This window comes from Ambystoma mexicanum, chromosome 3q, assembly GCF_040938575.1.
Source record: "Ambystoma mexicanum isolate Mex_15411 chromosome 3q, UKY_AmexF1_1, whole genome shotgun sequence".
NCBI classification, from domain to species: domain Eukaryota; kingdom Metazoa; phylum Chordata; class Amphibia; order Caudata; family Ambystomatidae; genus Ambystoma; species Ambystoma mexicanum.
This window is the reverse complement of record NC_090926.1, coordinates 342,036,230-342,052,816: the sequence shown is the minus strand read 5'-3', so window position 1 is coordinate 342,052,816 and position 16,587 is coordinate 342,036,230. Positions and strand designations below refer to the sequence as shown.

General features: G+C 47.3%; 1 protein-coding gene across 2 annotated transcripts in view; it reads right to left on the bottom strand.

Moving 5' to 3' along the window:
- The window catches only part of GEMIN5 (gem nuclear organelle associated protein 5), a 1,331,385-nt gene that overhangs the window by 1,278,248 nt on the left and 36,550 nt on the right, over positions 1 to 16,587 (bottom strand). For both annotated transcript variants that reach the window (XM_069653955.1, XM_069653956.1), the window contains exons 3-4: positions 5,446 to 5,600; positions 2,287 to 2,468 (exon numbers count right to left, since the gene is read on the bottom strand). In XM_069653955.1, the coding sequence (XP_069510056.1) occupies positions 2,287 to 2,468; positions 5,446 to 5,600 (337 nt within the window). The remainder of the gene's footprint in view (positions 1 to 2,286; positions 2,469 to 5,445; positions 5,601 to 16,587) is intronic.

The window sequence follows — 16,587 nt, the reverse complement described above, 5'->3', positions numbered from 1 at the left end:
CTTCGTTCAGCCCCCTTTGAGCCTTGGATCTCACTGGCTTAGATGTAGGCAAGCAGAGCAAAAATTGAGGTCCTACTGTTAAAGAATCTCGCTTTATGATCACCCGGCCTCCTACCGGTCACCATATTTTGACTATTTTGACCATACCCGTGTCACAGCGACTGCCAGGCAGCCATCAATGTTTCCTAGGTGTCCAGACCCTTCAAAGCACAGCTATAGAGGTCTTCTGAAGCCTGCTAGACTTGTTGCAAAGGATCAAGGCCAGATAAAATGGGAATTCTCATTGCTACGGATTGCAGCAGCCTTCTTTCAGTCCTCACAAAGCACCTCCTAGCCATCACCAACCTCACACTGGACTAAAGGAGGAGATCAGAAAGGAGTCACGTGTCGGGCCAAAATGGGGAAGACTGTTCCCCCTCTGGCAACAGGCAGTTTAAACCAAAAGAGTGCGATCACCAATGACTGCACCAAAGTCTTTGAAATCAGGAACAGATTTATTACTGGCCTAGAAGTAAATGTGCTGCCGGCAGAGAACATTAGGAACAGTGGACACAGGGGTTTATCTGCACTGGGTTGCGGGCACAAGGTGGGGCAATAATGGCAGGTATACAGGTTATGCACACCCACTTTCCTGGGTCCTGGGGGCCTGTGGAATACCCTTGGATGCAGGGGTGGGGAGCAGAGAAGGGGCATCAAGGGAAGAAGGGAAGGGTTGGAGAGGGAAAAGCCGAGTGGGGAGGCTGCCGAGAAGGTGAAGAGAGGGCGAGAGAGCCTGGGGAGATAGAAGAAAGAATTGGTGGCTGGGGAGCAAGAGAGAGCATGCGGAGCAAGAAAATAACTGGTAGAGAGATGGTGGGAGCGGGCACAGAAAAGGCTGGTAGCAGGTGTGAGGTGTGATAGAAGAGGGAGAGACTTGGGCTCAGGGCAGTTGAAAGACAGGCAACAGGCCTGCTTGGGGTGAAGAGAGATAGAAAGAGCGAGAGAAAGAAAAAGCACGAAAAAGAGCGAGACAGAGGGGAAGAGAAAGAGAAAGAGAGCAAGAAAGAGCGAGAGCAAGAAAGAGCGAGAGCAAGAAAGAGCGAGAGCAAGAAAGAGCGAGAGCAAGAAAGAGCGAGAGCAAGAAAGAGCGAGAGCAAGAAAGAGCGAGAGCAAGAAAGAAAGATGGGGGCAAGACATGAAGACAGAAAGAAAAAGGGAGAGGGAGAGAAAGAAGTGGGGACAGAGGCGGCCAGGAGGGTGAATGGTAGCAAAATAGAGCAGTTTGGGGAGAAAGGGGAGAAGACGCCGAGACAGGGAGTCTAGTACCTGCTTGAAGGCGTCTGCAGCTTCTCTGCCCCCACCCACGCGTCCAGCACATCACTGCCAGCAACCCAAAAGCCGTCCCCAGGTCCTCTCTCCACACCCTTATGAGACTGTCGCACCCCCCACACCCCATTTGGGATAAATGAAACGTTACTCAAAACATTGTTAAAATGGACAAAATATAGAAAACCCACAGTACACATATGTGAAGGTCCTCACATAGAGGCTGCCATTTAAACAACTGTACTCGAACCGAAGCATCACTTTTCAATGTTCCCTGCCTCCCCTTTCAGGTCCGACAGCAACAGGAGGCTAATAGAACTAAGCCTTGGGCAGTGGGTGCTTACTCAGAGGTTCTCCACTTACTGTAGGAGGACCAGACTCAAGATTGCTTGGGATGACATGCGACTCCTTCTCATACAGCAGGACATCCACAGACCTTCCCATTTCTGGGGGCGCTCCAGATGTTTGAGTGCAGAAAGGGGGTCCTGTGTTATTGGGAAGATCACTGCATATTCCTTCTTTACTAACTCACTGCAATATACAGTGGCTTAGTGGTACAGAAAGATTAATACAGATCATGGAAAGCACTTCATGGTAAAAGATAGGTTTCATATTTCTGTCATGAGGCTCTGACCAAGACAAATTACCAACCTGGTGGGATAAAAGTATCTGAAAACAGACCTCAAAATGGAAAAAGCAATCAATAATTACGGAGTTGATCCATCAAATAAAAACAAAGGGGCACTTTCAAACAGTCAGACTACCGACTGCTGTTAAATATGCATTACCAGTGAAACATTACAGGCCCACAAAGCACATTATGTCATCTCATCCCATTGTTAAGCCCAAAGTAATAGGACAGATCATTGCCATCATGGACATAAAGGAGCAGTTAGAGAAGAGGCCTTCAGCATACCAAACACTTCAGTTAAAAGCTTTAAGATGGAATCCAGAAGAGTAAACAAGGGGAGGAACACTTACCCCAAGGCCACCAGGTTTTCATGATGTGGTGAGCATGTCAGGCAGAAAATGGATCGTGGCTCTGGGAAAAGGCGCTGAGGCTCCTCACGCTTATACCAGTGACAAACCACAACCCCTTTCTCATCCCCCGACACAACCAAGTCCTTCACCAGTGGAGACCAGTGCAGGGCGGTGATGGTATTCTGGAGGAAGAATGAGCAGATGGTCAAAATAATTTTTGTGCAAGTCTTTCCTGTAGTGAAGTACAGCACTCTATTAACTTGATGGGAAAAAGATAGGTTACAACAATGATGCATTTAGTTCTATCAATTGTACTTTGAATCCATCAACATCTGGCACAATGCTACACAGAATTTTAAAATGGTGGGTTTGCTGTTGCACAATGCCAGAAAGGATGCATTTCAGTGGATTCCATTGGAGTCACTGTGCAGATCTCTGTTTATTTTATAGAATATTTGAGGATTTAGCGAATTGGGGTATGCAGTAGTTCTGCTAACTTATCAGGCAACATTGATGGTTAAAACAGTTGGGTACAGTTAACGAAATTAGGTTTAGTGGAGACTAGACTTCAGACAACAAATAACCCTCTTTCATTAGAGAAGTGGGTCACTAATAGGGTGACAAATGCATAATAGGGTTTTCCATTTGTAAGGCAGAATCCTGTGCAGTGCCCGTAGGGACCACTACACACAATTAAGACTACAGGTGGCAATACAAGTTTTACCTTTGGTACAAGCCTGTACTAATATGTTAAAGTGGTAGCAGTAGCGGAGCAGCCAGGCTTATCTCAGGAGTATATGAGCAGTAGCAGAGATTACACAAAGGGACCACAATTACTGTGACTCAAGCAAACACTGACTCAAGGTTTCAGGTAAAAAATATAAGTACATTTATTTTTAAACCATTTGTTACCAACACGACACTTCTATTAATTCAAAAACCACACGTAAAATATACTACAACTAACCAATTCACTTTGTACATTATTACTCAAGGTAAGTACCCTGTGTTTGAATGGACCAGTGTTACGAAACAGAACATGTTACCGTGAATATAATTGCGACCACTTTTTGACAGTTCGGTCTACTAGATAAACGTGTATCCGCAGCAAGAAATGCTACCGGGGCAAAAACACACTTAGCACCCAAGATACCCAGAGCGAGTTAGGGGCATAAAATCACAGGCAATGTGTTAGTTAGGCAGACAGAATCGAAGAACACACATAGACAGGAATTCAAGAGTCAAAGGGCCGAGCCAAAGTCAAATGACACCAGGTGCCTGTTGTCGAGGATCACACAGTCGGACAGTTCAAGATTCAACGTTGCCAAGAGTACTTTGACATTGTCAATGTTCAGAAGCAAAAGTTAAAAGAAGGAGGGAAAAGTAAGGGCAAGCCTTAAAGTCGAGAAATAGGGATTTCACCCAACATTCCTCAAACAGGACACAGTACCTTCTCAAAGAACGAAGCTGGTGTCACGGAAGTTGTTCCTGTTGGTTTCCCGCAGACCCACGCTTTCCTGCAGCTTCAGCACGAAGAAGGACAATGAGGGGGTCCGCACCACACAGGGATGAGGCCGGCAGCAGCGACAATGAATAAAAGGTGCGCTCCTTAAAAACAGGAGAGGGTCTTCGTGTGGCTATCCGGACCAATACAGCATTGTGCAGTGATTTCGACCACGAAGGCGACCTCTGGCTGAAGAAGATGAGCTGGTTATCCCCACCAGGCTCAAGGGAAGACGACTCCGGACTGGATCTCCTCTTAGTCGTTGAAGGGTAGATAGCTCAGGACTGCAGCAGGGCTTCACCGGTACGGGATAGTTGCAGCAGTCGACCTCTCCTCCACTTCCTGCCGGTTCCTTGTAGTTCCAGTGGCGACTCTCTGACTTCCAGCCCAAGAGATCTGCCTTTTATGCGAAAAAACCCCATTCACACAGCCTGGCTGTCACTCATCCAGCAGGGGGGGTTGTCCAGCCCGGACAACCACCTTAGCCAATCATGACAAAGAGCGACCTGGGTTTCCTAGGATACCCTGTGCAGGGGGTGACTACACCACTCCCTCACATTCAGCCCACCTAGACACCCAGGCGCCTTGAGGAAGGCTTCTAGGTAGAAGCCCGCCAAAAGACAGTGAACAAAGAAGGCAAACCTAGTTTGCCGCACAAAGTAAAACACAAGAAGGATTTTAATAAAAAGAAATGGCGAATAAACCGCATCGGAGCCAAACGAAAAAGGATTTGGTCAAGCGGGTTTAAGTTTGAGGCTAACACAACAGCCTACAATATTACCACAGTTATATAAGATAACCGCTGTAGAAATTTAGGGTAGATACCACTGCCACCAGCCATGTCTCAATGTTAAAAGAGAGAAACAATGCTCTAGGAGGTACAGATAAAAAGGGTTAAGAGTTAACACTTCCAGCACTCAAGTAAGATGGTGTGTACTGGATCTGTGGTTAAATTTGACTAAGTAAAGTTAATGGTAACCTTAACCTTTTCTGGGGGACAGTAGTCACCTCAGAAATGGAGTCGGTGGGAAGTCTGAACAACAACCCTGTATCGCTGCACTGAAGGTGCTGTGTGACACACCCAAAGAAGGGGGCTACTGAAGTGGTGTACCTCAGAGCTCACAATCTTAAAAACAGGTAAAAGACACAGCAAAATAGGTGTAAGAGTGGAGGAAAAGCTCACACTCTTACCAAGTGGAAATAAATAACTCCAGAGATCCAGCAAAGCTGCTGAGGGACTCACTAGGTAAGGGAAATTAGCCTTAGAATGAGAATTCTCCCCAACACCATTTGCTTACACAACTGGTGGGCCATTGCAAGCATGTGCTACTGGTTGGATTAGACCCAGCCCAGTTAAAGCCCTGCTCTCGGACAGTTCAAGTCTCATTTATATAATTTGCTCCGACTCAAAGAAGACCAACACAAAGGCACAGTTAAAGCTCAAAAACTGCAGAAAGTTGCCACCTTTGCACAACAAGGGACTAAAATTGAGTGTTTAACTTAAATGAAGATGCAAAGCAATGGTGAATACTACAGACTAATAGCGCGGTTTCTCCCGGTCACTCTGTATATTGAAACACAAACTAGAGTTATTAACAAGAGAAGTGCACGGTAAGGACGCAGAATTACATTTCTTTAAAAGCATCTCAACATACCTGGTGCTGGCTGTGCTCTGCAAGCACACTCTTTGTCTGTATATCCCATATCTTAATGCTCCCATCATCCGAACTGCTAGCGCACAGATGTGTCTGACCCGGGTAGTGGCAAAAGGTGAAACCAGACACCCTTTCAGTATGGCCGATCAATTCTCCTATCATTGGAAACAAACAAGAATGGAATTGTTAGACTGTTGAGAAACCAATGAGTGTTGTGTCATGAACATGGTACCCCCTAATCAATTTGCAAGCTCTGCTTGGATACTAGAATAGCCCATCTGTGCAGCTCTTGGATAGATGCACGCTCAGTAGGAATACTGGGGGTCATAGGTACAATGGGTGCTTTATCAATCACTGTAATCAGTCAGAACAGCTCTGTTATCAACCATGGTATGGTACTGTGTGTCTCTAATGTACTGATTATTCTGTAACATCTAGCGCCATGATACTTCTGGGTGCTGGGCGCTATCAATAAATGCAATAAATAAATAAAATAAAGCAGTAAGTGCATTATACGTTAGCCTATGTCAGGATGGACGTTCTACCACTTACTTTGTGTGTCACTCGCCACCTCAGTCAGGACAAACAATTTCAAATCAGGAAACACTTAATTGGACAATGTTTTAGGGCAGGCATAACCACTACCAATCAGGAACCCCAGTTATCAGTTAGTGGCATGATTTGTATCTCATACCCCCACCACTCCCTTGCCAGAGCCCAAACACCACTCCAAAGGAAGTTTAAAATACCCACCTGGCACTATGGAAAGTTTTGGTTCTGAGAATAATGCATAGGCCCAATGCCGGTTTTCGGCGGGTTCGTGGATAAGGATCTCTGCGCCACAGCATGAGTTTCAGCTTCTCTTGGGCAGCTGATGGATTTATTATGTTCATCAATAATGCTGTGGGACTACCATTAAAAATTGCCATGCAGGGATACAGCTAAACAAAGTGTGCCAACGCAGCTTTTCATTAGAGCACCAACAAAGTACACTTTCAATAAGATGTTGCTAAACACCATATGCAACATATGCACACAATCAATGAGACCGTGTTGAGATGGTTCTTTTTGTAAATAGTTTCCCCTCTTCTTTGAACCTCCCACCACGACTGCTGGACTCACCAGGTTTTTTTCTGTATGGACTCTGAATGCGAGTGAGACTTATCTGTATTCACTTTTGTTATTGGGGACACTGGACCCAGTTTTGGGTTTCTAGTGTGGGCAGATCTCTCCCCTTGTTCGGTCATCTGTGTTTTCCTACGGCAGCAGATATCCACTCTATTTGGTGCATTTCCTGAGGGCCTAAGGGACCCTTTTTCAGTGTCATTTTGGTGCACTGGATAGCCCATATGTCTACAGGTGCGGGAGTGGTCATCACCAGCTAATGACAATTGCAGCGCAAGCCATCCTACATGAGTGCTGTGGGAACAGTGTCCCCTTTTCTTTGTCTTAAGTATTATTTTCGTTACTTCATCAGGCATCCTCGCAGTAGGCTTGTGGCAGTGGTTTCATTTTTACCAGTTTCCGAAAGCAATTCTGCATGCAGCCTTTTCAGTAGCGGTTATGGATGTAGGAGGACCACGTACTCAAAATGGCCTCTCCTCGTGTTTTAAGTCCTGTGCATGATGGCCTGTCCTTTGTTGGCCTTCCTATCTTGAGAGGTGCGTGGGGGTCCCTTCTTCATGCACCATTGTGAGGTTCTTGCAGAACACCTACAAAGGTGCTCCTGTGTGTGCCAGCTGGAACGAAGTGGGAAGACGCTATTGGGAAGCAGGAAAGTCTGCCCCAATCCACATTCCACTTGAGGCATGGCTGCTGCTGGACAGATTATGGGAGGGGTAGCGGTCTGCTATTGGATAGTCAATGCCAAGTCTGATTGTTGCAAGCTGCCTTTGTGAATGGCCGGTGACCCCCCCCCCGCCCCCCCATCTCAAATGGTGGATAAAAGGAAGGGAGCTTGACCCACAAAACCAAGGCGACCACTTGAACTGAAGCGATTCGTTTAAGATGAACAAGGGATGCCGGAAGACTGCTGCAGGAACCAGCATTAGCTGAGCCAACTCTCCCTTGTCGCAAACCTATGTAAGGTGCCGTCCTCCCTTTGACGGGTAGGCCCAACCAGTCAGCTGTCCTGCTCATGGTTCATCACCTGTTCATGGTCGCTCGAGTGTACATCTTTGCATTTTCTCTGCAAATCCCGAATCCAGTTTTATTCTGCTGCAAGGACTCCCTTCTGGCCCAACTGCTGGAATGCTTCATGTGCATCTTCAGGGTTCTGCTGCAACAATGGATACCTCCTGGGTTGACCTTTAACATAAAAAGAAGCTCAAGTCCAACTGCTGAGTGTCTGCTCACTCGGTCCAGGGTCAATGCAAGACCTGCAACAGTATACCGCAAAGTAGTCCATGCAGACCTCCTCTTCGTCATGGGACAGACTAAGGGTAGTGACCCCCACTCCAAGCTGTCCAAAGTCTCAAACTGAACCAAAAGTACTGGCAGCGATTGCCCATGTACCTGCAACCCGTCTACAGTGGCTTCTACGTGCTTGCAAACTTAGTTGCACCAAGCCAAGCCTGGTGACAGGCGTCTAATCCAATTGCGAGGCCTCTTGCTGACGGGCCTATGATAGGCTGACGATTCCAATAAGACCCGCACTGAACCCTGGCGTCTGAAAGCCCCGTCTTGAAGTGATCAAGCTTATTCTGAGGGATGTACTGCTCAAAGTCAGGAATATCTTTCCAACGCTTTTAAATTAGCAGCAACTAGAAAGGATTCGGTAATGGCCCGTCTAATCTGGAGTGCAAAAGTCGAAAATATTTTCTTGCTAACTCACACAAAAATCGTATTTCTCTTTGTCAGGAGTTGGATGGCCGTAGAGGTGGATGCAGAGGATTTAAGAGTACAAGGTGGCCGTAGCAACAACTGTAGATGATGGAGGGCAAGTGGTTAAGGGGATTTCCTCCGAGGAACGAAGACTGCAACAGGCATCTATTTTCCCATTTATGTGCGGTCCCATTTATGTCGGACTCAAATGCAGTTTTCCCCACACCTTTCTAGCCTCCTCATCATCTGAAAAGCAGGCCACAAGGATTCCGCAAAATGGTTAATTTGATAAATACTCTAAAATGCTGTTTTGGGGGGGCGTGGCTGGCAGCCATGCGAGGCAGACACTCACTGGCAGCGCCTGAAGATCTGATCATTGATATACTCCATAAAGCAACTTTAGACTATATACAAGTCTCGAAATGGAAGGGAATGGCGTGTGAAGCATTGGAGAAACCTTTGTATGGGGAAGGAGATCAGACTGTCCTCATGAAGATACAATATTTCGATGGCGATGATCAGCTGAGGACGAGAGGGGAAAATGGGGGCGTTGTTAATGGGAGCTGCTTCAATCCCGACCCGAGAAGGGCAAACGCGGAAGAAAAGCTGTGCTGGCGGCCCAGACAAGCATAACTGCTGTCGGAGTGATCTGGATGGCAGAGCGACGACAGGTCATGGCGGCTGAGAGCGCCCTGGAGCCGCTGCAAGGACAGATCGCAAAACAAAGGGATCGATGACCTGAAACACACAGATCCAAAAGGCGGAGAGCAAAAGTCGCCGCAACCACAGCAGTGGCCCCAATGGTGAGAGGGACCGCTCGCATAAACTTGGAAAGAGATTGGGAGGCTGCGGCCCTCGTGGCGAGATGGGCTGCACACACAAGCGTGAGCTGTAGACTCGCACTGCAGAGGAGCCTGCCCGCAGAGTGGACACAGCGCACACGCCGATCCACTGAAGAGGCGATGGCGGAGGGGCAGGCAGCGGCTGCCACGGAAGAAGGTAAGGAGTCGGTGGATGCGGGGAGGCCCCGATCCTGCGCTATTGACATTAATATATGCTGATCTGCACAGGGCCCCCTCCTGCTACCCGCGCAGCACTGACAGCACGCCTTGGTGGAACAGCGTTGAGGGAGCGCTGTATTGGAACGCCTCCTGGGTTGTGGTTCGGGGGCCTCCACCCCAAAAAATGTTTTAAAAAAAGATCACTGGAACATAAGGGAATAGTGAGGGGAGGAGACCGGAGTGTGTGGACAAAGGCTCCTGAGAGTCGAATACGGAATTGCACCGGCTGAATGAAGTGGGCACGGTCATCGAGGAGAAGAACGGCCCAACAGTAATAGGTACTTTATCAGTGACAGGCTGTGAAGGCACAGTAGGCTCTGCTGAGGCGCTGTACTGAACAATTGGTGACACCACCATCAGTGGAGCGCATACGAGTAGGGACAGGACACAATAACACAGACCAGAGTGGAAGCATATACAGAGGCTATCAATATCAAAGCGTCAATCTGATACATGTGATCTTGGGCCTATCGAAAGCAGTATAATACGAAGTCAGGCCGATCGCACCAGTGTGACTCAACTCTGCAGGCTCTGGGCCACCTACGTGATAAGAGGCACACAACAGGAGATAACACAAACACAGCCCGAGGAGAAGTAATCTGGGCATGTGACACGTGCCTCAGCAGGGAGCACATCATTCAATTAAAGGAATACAGTACACACGCACCAGCCACTTAAAAGAGACGTGAGTGAAGAGAGAAAATGGCGACGGTATAAAGCAAAGGACAGAGACTTCTGAAGCTGCTAGACTGGAAGGTGGCAATGTGTGCGAGAGGCAAAGCTGCTGAGACGAGACGGCGTATCTTTGGGCTGAAACGCTAGTCGATAGTACGAGCATGCCACAACACTGACCGGGAAATCCAGCAAAGGAGGTGGTACATTAAAGCCCTGTGGGTGAAGGCCAGGGGATATTGTAGACACAAGATATCCACAAACAGCATAAAGGGTGCCAGGCCTAAGAGGGCTTCAGCCTCGACGACGGCCTACATAGGACCCGATAGCTGTTGAACCTGTCGGCTCCCATGGGACGGAGCTAAAAGGCAAAAGCAAGCGCAGCTGGAAAGGTGAGTTTGAGTGCCCTGGCAAGTGCAAGAACACCAGTGTGACGCACAAACCAAAGTGGGGCATAATACGAAGAAATCCTTGACCCTGCAAACCAACAAGGGTAACATCAGCGACCAAAGGAGAAGGGCGTCCTTTTTTCGGAACATGGGATGCTAGGGACCAACGAAGGCAGAGTGGAGAAGAATGGCGACCAAAGGTGGCAAGTCGAAGCACAAGCAGACCACACTAGAAACTTTTACGAAGGGTCAAGCCAATAGTCCAGATGCAGATAATGGAGATAAAGATACAAGACAGGCGTCACCCCCGGCGTACATGGTAGACGCAGGAAACCAACAGATCCTAGAAGCCATTGCAGCGCTCCAAGCTGCGCTGGAAGTCAAGTTTGATGCGTTGGGTATCGATGTGGGGCTGCTTAGACAAGATGTCAGAGCCCTTGCAGAACACACTGGGACCCTGGAAGTACAAGTGAAAGAGAATACGGAGGTGAAAGGACGGATGACGAAGGACGTTGACTTCCTCTTGCAGAAAGTCAAATCACTAGAAGATAGAGCTAAAGAAGCAGAAGGATGGGCACGCAGAAATAACATCAGGATTGTAGGGCTGCCTGAAGGAGCGGAAGGACCCGATCCTACCGCCTACGTGGAGAACATGCTGCTTCAAGAAATAGGGGTGGGTGAACTTACCCAAGGGTTCACAATTTAAAGAGCGCATCGCTCCCTTGTTAGACAGCCGCCACCGGGTGCTCCACTGAGACCCTTGATAGCTAAAGTGTTGAATTATAAGGATTGTGAGAAGATCCTGGCCTTTTCCAGCTTGGGAGGGACGCTACAAAGGGAGCCAGCAAACATCTCGGTATATCCAGACTACACATTTCAGGTCCAGAAGACGAGAGCCCAATATATTACAACGAAGGCCAGGATGGACAACGTACAGATACCGGAAACAACAGATCAAAGCCAACCTTCATAGATGAGCAGAAAATGGCCCTGGCCCCACCTCTACGGCCATCCAACTCCTGACAAAGAGAAATACGATTTTTGTGCGAGTTAGCAAGAAAATATGGCCCTGGCAGACTACTGATGTAGAACGGACAATGAATAAGATAGACACGACAGGATAGATACATGCTTAAGTTGGTCGGTAATTGGAAATGTTAAGTAAATGGTAGGATGTGATACAGTAGTAACACGAGCAATACAGTGAGTCACGAAAACCCGGCTGAGGGAACGCAGAGTGAGTGCCCACTGCCCCCCTGAGAAGTAGTTTTAGGGCCACTGTAGAAGGCCCGCCCGTAGGGCACCAGGAGACTAGGCTAGTGGCCAGGTCGAATGGAGCGGAAACAGGGAAGTCCTAGTATACTTAGCATAGCTGCACATGTTTATTTATTTGTAATGCTCGCCAGACCCGCCGGTATCAGGGCGCAGGGTACATTAATATTTTCAGCTTAAGGTTACACAAGTATAATACGGTCAAAGGTTGGAATACAACAGCAGGATATATACATACAGTAAGCATAGTCGGAAGACATTACATAAAAAAGAGAAGTTCACATGATATAGGCGTGGCGGTGTCTATTTACAGTACAAAGGAGTGGGGATAGTAGGACAGTGGCTGACATGCTTTTAGTGGTCGTTTTCTTTGAACCAGTTAATGATGTTATGTCTGAAACTCAGGTATGTTTGGTATGGAATTAACCCGTTTGACAAAAATAAAGGTAGAATCCAGGTAAAAGCCTAAGGTTTTCACCTCTTTGGCGACCTTGATAGTGTTTTACCATCAATATTAAAAGAGGTGTATTTGTGACCAAGTTTGTTGAGATTACGTGTAGTTCCTAGAATGAGGAGTTCAGTTTTGTCATCATTCAGGCATAGACCATGGACCGCCATCCATGCCTGGATGATGAGGTAAATTTTGTTTACTAAGGCCAAATCCTTATAATCTCCAGTAAGTGGTATGAAAATCTGGGTATCATCTGCATAGTTAGTGTAGGTGATACCAAGATGATCCAGATCATCAAAAAGGAGCTTGGTAAATATATTATACATTGTGGGTGAGACACATGATCCCTGAGGCACTCCATAAGTTATGGGAATTGGGTCTGCTGCTGCTGATGGAGAGAAGACTCTCATAGTCCTATTGCTTAGAAAGGATTGGATGCAAAGTATGGCCTTCTGAGAGAAGTGTGCTGCTGCGTCTAGGTGATTACATAGGACCTTGTGGTCCACCAAGTCGAACGCTGCCGAGAGATCAAGAAGGAGTAGTAAGGCTGATTTCCCTTTGTCTCTCAGCTCATCAATTTGGGCCTTGAGGTCAATCAGCGCTGTCTCAGTACCATGTTGGGGCCTGAATCCTGATTGCCTGGCTCCTAGTAAGTGGTTATGCTCCAGGTAATCCTGTATTTGGAGATAAGCCACTCTATCTAAAATTTTTAGAACAAATGGCACTGTTGTTATAGGCCTGTAGTTGGTAGGTATAGTAAGATCTAATGACTGTTTTTTGAGGAGCGGGAGCACCCAGGACTCTTAGATTACTTGGGATGGTGCCAGTAGAGAATGAGGCACTGATTAGCTTCGAGATGAAGGGTGCCAGGGTCTCTAGCTGCATCTTTCATGATTTGGGCTGGGCCTTTATAACCCTGACAATTAGACTGTTTGAGAGAGAGGATGATTTTTTCAACCTCTAGGATTGAGACTTTGGCACAAATAAAGCGTTGTGCTGGTTTAAGTTGTGTTTGGTTTGGAGTGGGGTTTTGGGGTGGGGGGGTTGATGATAGGGAGCCTGGCACAAATGAACAACAGATGCATCAAACTCCTACTGATTCTAGCAATAGGCTGGTGGCCTCACTGAAAGCCGTCTGTGACATAATGGCAGAACAGTCAGGATCATGACGTGGAATGTCAGGGGGCTTAATAATTATGTGAAACATAGAAGAGTGAGCATGTGCATCAAGAGGAACAAAATAGGGATTGCGTTGTTGCATGAAATGCATCTAGATGCGCAGAAGCAGAAAAACATGGCGGCGCATGGGGTGGGGGGATGGTGGGCTCAACGTTTTCGTCATACGCTAGAGGGGTCCTCATTTGGGTGGATCCCGCTATACCATTTAAAGTGCTGGCCCAGAAAAAAAGATGAGGGCAGAATTGTAATTGTACATGGAATGCTGGAGAACCGGGAAATATGTACTCTGAATACTTATGCCCCGAATTATGACGCCACAGTGTTTCAGATCGTTGTACGCAAGGTTGGAGCCATACAGAAAAGGGATCCTGATTTGCAGAGGGGATTTTAACTGTACGCTAGACCCAACAGTTGACAGGACGGATGAGAAACATTTTCAATTACAGGACCTATGGAGGGAGCAGCACAGGGAAGGTAGGGAATACTCTCACTACTCGGCTCGCACATGGTGTACACCAGAATCGATTACGTGTTTGCCAGTGCGGAACACGGAATGGACTTCTCTGAGGCAGAAAATTTGGCAAAGGTCTTGTCGGACCACTCTCCGCTTGTGGTGCGATGGTGAGTGTCTGCTCCAAGACCGCCCACACCCACATGGAGGTTGAGGAGCAAAGCACTGTTGGATAAATCATTCGCCGAACACATCCGAAAGAGTACAGTTGAGTTCATCAGAGTTAATGAGGGAAGTGTGTAGAAGGTGGGCACGGTCTGGGAGGCGTACAAGGTGGTCATAAGGTGAGAAATGATAGCAGAATCCGGGGGCGTACAAAAAAACATTATTGACGTTCTCAAGACAATGGAAGAGAAGTTGAAGGTATTGGAGGGAGGAGCCAAGACAAACAATGAGCATGTACAGGAAGTTATAAAATTGAGGCAGGCTTGCATAGTACAGTGGGACAGGTTGGGGAAGTTTAACTACGCCAAATACCTGGAGAGGAGCCATGCACAGGGAGACAAACCTGGTAGAATGCTAGCCTGGCTGTACAGACGCCAGGACACTAGATCCCCCATTTGCTCCATCCAAAATGAAGGCAGAGGAGGTAAATATGCAAGTTGGCATAAATGAGGTGCTCCGTGTATTAAAAAGCACTATATGTGGCACCCCCAATGGGTGCAGAGGAAGACTTGAAAGATTTCCTCTGCCTCATCACCCTGCCGCGCTTGAAGCAGAGTCATTGGAGACACCCATAACCCCGGAGGAGGTTGTGGCCATGATTAGATCACTGCCTACGGGGAAGGCACCGGGTACGGATGGGCTCCCTAGTGAGTTGTATAAGGCCTACACTGATACGCTGGCACCACTGATGGCCAAAGTGTATAATGAATCGCACTTAGACAACATACTTCCGGAGAGTTTGAGAGAGGCCTTGATAGTGCCTCTACTCAAACCACAAAGTAAGTACAGATTTTGGATCCTATAGGCCAGTGTCGCTGCTGAACCAAGACAGTAAGATCCTCACAGCGATTTTGGCCAACAGACTCCGCAAGGTGATACATGTCCCGATCCATCCAGATCGGACTGGGTTATGTACCAGGGAGGAACATTACTGAGAATCTTAGGAGACTGCACCAGGTGATCTACAGTACGGCAGGTCGCCCTGCGGACTGTGCAGTGGCCTCACTAGATACAACGAAGGCATTCGATTCAGTACACTGGAATTGGTTGTATGCCACAATGATGAAGATGGGGATTGGACCACATTATATGAGATGGGTGCAGTTGATACATACAAAGCCAATGGCCAGAGTTCAAACAGGAAGAATGTTTTCAGAAAAATGGCAACTGTACAGAGGAATGAGACACGGCTGTCCGCTGTCCCCAATGTTGTACATTATAGCGGCAGAACCCACAGCGGCGTACTTGAGGCAGGAATATGGTAATGCGGGCATAGATATAGGGGGGACAAAACGCGTGGTGTCCATGTATGCAGATGACACACTGCTGTATCTATGCAACCCAGAGATGAATTTACCATACATCCTGGAGGTACTGGACAATTCCAGTGCCTTTACAGGAATCAAAATAAACAAAAGTCATGCTTGTTCCCGTTGACGGTGGAGACTGTGGCTGAGGGGGACTTGCCGGTCCTTCCTCTGCCCTGGTGCAAGGACTCATTTCGGTACCTGGGTGTGCATATCTATCACGACCCAAAGCGGGAGCATGACTTCAACACACGGCAGGCCAAACATGGGCTGGAGAAGTCAAAGTTACCCCCGTCGGTGATGGGTCGAGTGGCGCTGCTCAAAATGGTTGAAACAAGTGGGAAGGCGTCCTGCCACTTCCCTTGGAACCGTTTACCTATATGTTTTGGTAAAGGCTAAATTCTTTTGCATGCTAGGTATGGCAGTGGCTTTGTTATTTGGCTAACTGTCATAGGTATTCTAAAAAGATGAGCAAGAAAAGCCCTTTGAGAGTGCATCATAGCATGCTTTTATTATTTTGCTAGTGCTAGTAGGTGCACAACATATTTTATGCATTAGAATTTTTCAAGAAATAATGTTATTTCATAATATACATCTTAAATCAAAATACATTCATCTTGTTTTGGAAATGTATTAGAAAAGAAAGAGTGAGTGATAAACATAATTGTGACAAACGTTCAGCAAATACAAAATATCTAACGCATGTAGTACACAGAGTCACCATCAATAATGTTTTTTTGTGTCTTGAGTGCATCATATATGCAAGACAGCATGGTGTCTGTGAGCTCTAAAAGAGACAGGGACCTAGTGCTCAAAATGGTGGCTCTTTCAAGACTCATGCATTCTTTCGGGAATGTCCCATATAACATTCCAAGGGCTTTCTTCAGAGAATTGGAGAAAATGTGTAAGGGTTTTGTGTGGCGCGAGGGGAGGAACAGGGTGGCTTTAAGTACACTGCAGAGGCCGCATGAACACGGTGGGCTCAGGCTGATGAGTTTTGAGCTATACTTTCTGGCTTGCCAGCTGCAACATGTTCTGCAATGGATGGCTGATGATCCCACGACAGAAACGATGCTGTTGCAGCCGGTGGTGAAAAGGAGGTTCCTTAGAGACCTCCTTTGGAACCCCACTAGAGAACTAACTGGTTATACTTATCTGGTAGTATTGGGCATTCACGTATGGAGGAGGGCATGTGGAGTGACGGGGCTAGCGGATCTGCCGCAAACACTGATGGCAGCAATCAGAGAGTAGACCAGGCAGCAGGGCAATAGTGCAGTCAAGATGGGAGGCATGTGGGATAGCTACGGTGGGG